This window comes from Arachis duranensis, chromosome 6 (genome assembly GCF_000817695.3).
Source record: "Arachis duranensis cultivar V14167 chromosome 6, aradu.V14167.gnm2.J7QH, whole genome shotgun sequence".
Classification (NCBI taxonomy): domain Eukaryota; kingdom Viridiplantae; phylum Streptophyta; class Magnoliopsida; order Fabales; family Fabaceae; genus Arachis; species Arachis duranensis.
In genome coordinates, this window is record NC_029777.3 from 107,938,940 (window position 1) to 107,945,342 (window position 6,403).

At 29.9% G+C, this 6,403-nt stretch overlaps 1 protein-coding gene across 1 annotated transcript; it reads right to left on the reverse strand.

The window, feature by feature from the left end:
* Nucleotides 1-1,122: 1,122 nt before the first annotated feature.
* On the reverse strand, nt 1,123-6,122 carry LOC107495844 (AP2-like ethylene-responsive transcription factor CRL5). Its single transcript, XM_016117043.3, has 9 exons — nt 5,333-6,122; nt 4,377-5,184; nt 4,161-4,243; nt 3,965-3,973; nt 3,769-3,857; nt 3,501-3,574; nt 3,332-3,382; nt 2,477-2,553; nt 1,123-1,963 (listed from the first exon to the last, which is right to left on the reverse strand). The coding sequence occupies exons 1-9, from the start codon at nt 5,730-5,732 to the stop codon at nt 1,272-1,274; spliced, it is 2,283 nt and encodes a 760-aa protein (XP_015972529.1). The 5' UTR covers nt 5,733-6,122; the 3' UTR covers nt 1,123-1,271.
* Between the last annotated feature and the right edge of the window lie 281 nt (nt 6,123-6,403).

The following is a 6,403-nucleotide window of genomic DNA, read 5'->3' on the forward strand; positions in this document are numbered from 1 at the left end:
ATGATTCCATGCACAAAAGACAGCTATATTCCCAAAACGAGTTTAGAAATATTTCCAGCTTTCCGGCACTTATTATTCATTATTTTCGTCCTATGTTTTTTTTATGGTCACAAGAAATCAAAGATTGCAATCGAGAACAACATGAATGGCACACACGTGTGGGAAAGCAAAGAGCTTCATAATTAAAACGATGAACATACACATAGCTGGTTTAGTCCTCAAATCATTAATTTTACAATAAATTCTTACATGCTCTTAAGTTATATATTTTATAAGAATAAATATAGAGAATTAGTTTTTAATTAGTTAATGTTTAATTAATTTTTTAATTATTATAAATTACTTTTTTAACTCATTTTTTTAAAAAAACAGGATCTACAGTTTAGAATAAAATATTTAAGATTGATGAATTAAGATTTAAAATCTAATTTTCTCATTTATATATAATACTTAAACTTTATATTGGAAAAATAAATACTTATAAAATAAACATTAATTAAATACGTTTTAATTAAAAGGATAGAACTATTTCTATTATTTTCCCACACCAAACACAGAATCACTTTGGTCCCAATGTCTCTCTTTGGAATTTGGATTTGTCAGGAATTATATAAAAGAAAAGAAAGTTACATTAACTTTTAACCCACAAGACATCATCTTTTAATTTTGAGGTGTCCACAACCAATTATGACAAATTAATCAAACAAAAACTTTAGTGCTAAGAATATTTGCTACAACCCACTTTTCCTTTTGCCTTTGGAAGATGATCAAAGATAAGAGAAAAAGGTTTATGCAATGATTATGTTGTGTAGATTGAGGAACACATTGGATACAAAATGAGATAATATGATCAAAGGTTATGCCTCTTTTTGCATTATTGTGAAACATGAGCTGGTTTTTGTACTTAGCTATATGTGTCTACTATAAAAAAGTTGAAACTATTAAATAAAGCAAATTCAATAATGTTTTAAGCTATAATATATATAAGCTAAGGTCCACACACACCATTCCTTATTGTCAAACATCATTTCACACATTTAATCATTTGGCCCTCTTGTAAATAATAACTATTAATTAATTAATTTCCCTCCAAAAAAAAAGGTAAAGTTTGGAAAAGGTCTTTGTAATTGTTCCACTAAGATACAAAACATGACATATATAATTGTGGCCCCCACTAGCCATAAAATTTAACTAATCCGATTCCCCCAAATAAAATACATATGCTTAATTAATAATGTTAATTACTTCAAAAACAACCTCCAAATAAAACCCTAGGGTTCAGTCCAAGCCGCAAAAATGGGCATGGGAGACATAGTAGACCTAATTTGAAGAGGCGGTGAAGGGAACCAAGAACTAACAACACTAGTAGTACTAGTATTATTGGCAACAATAATAGGGCTAAGAACATTATTATTATTAACCTTTTGATGAAACACATTTTGGTGATGACTACTATTGTTGTTCTTGTTCATGTGAACGGGGCTACCTTCTCTTGATGAGTTGCTCAAACTTGTCACTAGTGAAGATGGGTTTGAAAAATGAGTCCCTCCCATATTAGGGTTTTGAATGCCAATTAGATCTTGTAGGGCCCCACCACCACAGAAATTTTGACAATTTCTATAATCATCATTAAATCCAATCTTCTTCCATTCATCTGAACCATTTTCAATGTTGTTGCTGTTGGTGTTACAACCTTCAACTTCTACCAACTCCTTCTTCTTGTTGATGTGGCTTGTTACAACATTGTACTCTAGGGTTGTTGCCGGGGCCGGTGCCGGCACCGCCTCGATCGCCTTCGGCTGCTCGTTGTTGTTCCTTCTGGCTAATTCTCCGGCAAGTAGGGTGTTACTAGCCATGATCCTTTCAACATCATATCTTGAAATGTCAAAGTTTGTGACTGCATTCACCCCACGGAATTTGATTGCAGCCACGTCATATGCTTCTGCTGCTTCTTCTTGAGTACCTTAAAAAAAATTAATAAAAATAAGTTATTTCATTAATTTACACATTTGAGCAAATTGCCATATTATAGCACACATATTTTGATACTATATTTTATTATATTTCTCACCATCTACACTATATATTTGCTTTTATTACCAAAATTTTCTAAAGTAGTTCTAAATTAAAAAAAAGGGAACAATCTTAGAAAATTTTAAAACTTTCATGAGACCCATTTTTTGGTTGAGGAATATCCTTGTCTTTTTTTTATCAATTACATGAAAAAACAGCCTTATAACAAAAAATTAAAAAGTGAATTGTTACTGTCCAAAGTCAGCCTTATAAAAAGAGCATTAATCAAAGTCACAACCCACTGGCATCAAAACAAAGTAAGTACCCCCCAATATATATATATAAAAGAAAAAGGTTACTTTAATTTTAGGCATGCTAGCACCTTATAAATTTGAATGGCAAAATCATATGTAGTAATTTAGTACGATGAATTTGATATGTAACACTTTTTGGAAGTACTTACTGAATGTCCCAAGATAAAGGTCCTTATTTCCCGCTACTCTGCCTATCCTTGCTTGCCATCTCCCATGTTGGTGATGCCTAAATAGTAATTAAAATACCTTTCATTAATTACATTTATTTAGCTTTAATTAATTCACAAGTGCTTGTTTATTTGGTTTTATGGATTTGCATGCATAAAAGATTAAAAGGAAAAAATCTTTGTTGTTAATAACAATACAAAAAAAAGAAAAAAAAAAAGAAAAAAAATTTCATGGGTCTATCTGATTTGTGTGTTGATTCTCTATTTTCAAAATATGTAAAGTAAACATATTTTCAATGTTACTTTTTTTTAATAAATACAAAGAATTACTTTTAATTAATTAGTTAACTTTTTTATTATAAAATTATATTCAAACTATTATTTTTTTTAGAGAATTTATTATTTAAATTTAGGAATTGGAATTCAGAACTTAAACATTTAAAATTTAAGATAAAAAAAATAATTTCAAAAAGTTAGCTGATATTAGTTAAAAAAAATGACTTTCTAATTAAATTTTACTTTATATATATGCACACAATAAAGTAAAAAATATTAAAAATGAAAATTAAAATTAATTACAAATCAAATAATGAGTCATATTAATTACAAATAAAAAAGTATTGATAACAAAAATATACTGAAAATAAAACCAAAAAATTAAAATAAAAACAAAAAACAAAGAAACCCTTTATTTTTTTTAGTCAGTTTCATAAGTAAATATTTGTTTTGTTTATATCAAGAGTACTTTTGCATCTATCAAACAATAAATTAATCCCAAACCATCTACAAAGTATTCCAAATTCATATAAAAAAGGGTAAAGGAGGAACCACACTAACCTTGTCACCCCTCTATACATTGAAGCTCCCCTTGAAAATCCACTACTTTTTCTGTAGGGCAATCAACTCATCATTCATTACAATAATAATTGGAATATTTTAATTATTATAGCTAAACAAACATAATATTATAATCAATTAAAGAATATAATTAGTATTTAACATGTACCTTCTCAAATGTGCAACATATTCCTGCCTGTTCATGTTCTTCATTTCTTCAAGTTCATTTTGGTAGTTTTCAAGCTGTTAAATTTAAGATATATATTTATATATATAGTAAGAAGTATTCTCCAATATTTAAAGTTATTCTCTAGATTCCTTTTATTTATGTTTAATAATTATTTTTAAATTTTTTTAATACAATGTTACAAAATAAATATGAAATAAAAGAAAAAAAAGAATAATAATTAGAATAGAAACAAAACAATAGAATATACCGGAAAGTTTATGTGTGTTGAAGGTCCCCAATACTTAAGGGCTGCAAGATCATAAGCCCTTGCAGCTTTTTCTTCCATATCATAGCCACCTTTAATCAATTCACATAAAAGAAAAAAAAAAAAAAACACTTATTAGCATTAGCAATCACAAGAAGCTAAGAGGGTTGAAAATAAAAGTCTTTGGTTAAAAACTTACCCAAATAAACTATATCATGCAACGTTCATTTGATTGAATTTGTAATCCACAGTGTGAACATTGGATATTCACAAGAGAGAGTTAGAGTGGAAACTGGAAACAGCTCATAACTATGCATACTAATTGGACCAAAAAATATTTGCAAAAGGGAAAAAAATAATGAATAAAACCAATTTTATTTTTTTTCACTAATTACCTTGTCTTCCTTTCCTAGTTTGTCCTTCTTTTTTGCAACTATTATCCCACAAATGTGCTTCATATCTTCCGGTCCATCTATGCCTAATAGAAGAAAATTAAAAGGAAAAAATGTTAAAAAATAAAATAAAAAACAAAAAAGCAAAATAAAAGTAAGTTTTAAATAGTTGATAAAATTAATCATGAAATGAAAGTGAAAGTGAAAATTTTGACTAACCTTGTGACACCTCTGTACTGTGAAGTTCTTTGACCAAATGTCTCAATGGATTTCCTATGAACAGTTTGCTTACTACTATTATTGTGTCCTCTCTTATTATTCTTTGCAACTTCCACCATAGCCTTGCAAGAATTTGAAGAAGAACCTGCTGTGATCTGATTATGATTATGAGTTGTTGAAACACTTACATGGCTTGATGACGATTGAGAAGTAGATGAACAACCAGGACTCATTGAAAGACTTAAAGTCTTCAAATTCCCACCTCCACCATTAACATTCACATTAACACTTTCCACCATTCCATTATTATTATTGTTATTATTTCCATTAACCCAGTTTCTGATGAAGCAATTATTATTCTCTTGTTCTTGATGCATTTGATGTTGATGATGATGATGATGAGGTTCCTTTGTTGTTTCTTCTTCTTCTTCTTCAACAAATGGTAGAATGCTAGTAGAACCATCATTGCTGCAGCCAAGTGCTGAATAGTATTGATTCACATCATGATCATGTTCATGATGATGATTATTACTATTATGCCCTTGCTGCTTAAAAGGGTCTGAGAGAATAAGGTCCAAAGAAGAATTAGAAGAACAATGTTGTTGTCTGTTGTTGTTTTCAGCCTCAGAATTTTGATGATGATGATGATGATGATGGCTATTGTTGGTGTTGGTGTTATAGTAAATGCTGTCTAAGCTTAGAGCCATTGCTTCTCTTTCATGTTCACCATATTCATGAGCTCCCATTGTTGCACCACCTAGAAAGTCCTCAAGCTTTGGAGATGAACATGAAGAACTTGGCACCATCACTTCAATAAAACCCAAAAAACCAAAAAGAAAAAAGACTAATTTTTAATACCCAAAACACATCAAAAACCAAACTTTTTTCAATACATAGAACTTAGAACAACATATTATGAAGATAAAACAAAGAACATGAATTGGGTCCTAACTAACCTTGGGTTTGTGATGTAGTGAGAGCTTCCATTATGCAGAGTGAGCCATCAGATTTGAGTGGCATCATAGCCAGAGAAGGAGAAGAGTGAAAGGGAGAAGGGTTTTCAGCATAACACATTGTTGAAGAAGCATTATTCAACTGTGAAGGTGACAAGTAGAATAAGCTACTTGGTGTTGAGGCAGTGCTTGAAGGATGATGAAGATGATGATAATACTGATGGTGATGATGATGATGATGATGATTATGATTATGATCATTGGGAACCTCCATTTTCATGTTGTGGTGGTGGTGGGGTGAGAGAGAGAAACCCATCAACCAGTTATGATTGTTACTATCATCATCATGATTAGTAGTAGTAGTAGTAGTAGTATTGTTTCCATCATTCAAGAAAGACTTCATTTTTCAGCTTCTTCTTGTTTCTCTTACTTGAAAAAGCTTTGAACTTTGAACTTGGTTTTGCTACCAATGTGTGGTGTTGTTTTTGCAGCAAGGCAAGTCAATCATTGGGTGCTAAATCAACAAATCATCATCATCATCACATTATCACCAACCCAAACAAATAAAAATAAAAACAAAATTAGTTCTATTTGCATACTACTACTACTAGTGCTGCAATATGAAGACTTGTTTTTTGTTGTGTAGCTAATGGATGAAGCTAAGTTTTTTTCATTTTTTTGTTTTTTTTTTTTCTCTTAAATCTCGAAGACCAAAGAACGAAAGGAAGTGTGTATGGTTTTGTATGGACTATGAAGTCGTGATCAAAATTTCACATTTCTCACACAATCACAACAAAAGTGGTGTCTTTGAAAATAAGCAAAAAGAATGAGATTTCCTATATAGCAATGCATGCGCTAGTGCTGGAAGCAACCCAATTCATTCCATAGGGATCTGTGTATCTATACATCGAAAATAAAAAATACTATATATAAATTAAAAATCTTTGATTAAATTAATCCTTATCATCATCTTAATAGTTATGAAGTTTTGGCCAAATTTAATTTAAAAAATTATAACTAAAATTAATGTTACATATTTTTAGATGTATGTAATAATATAAAAGTACAAAATAT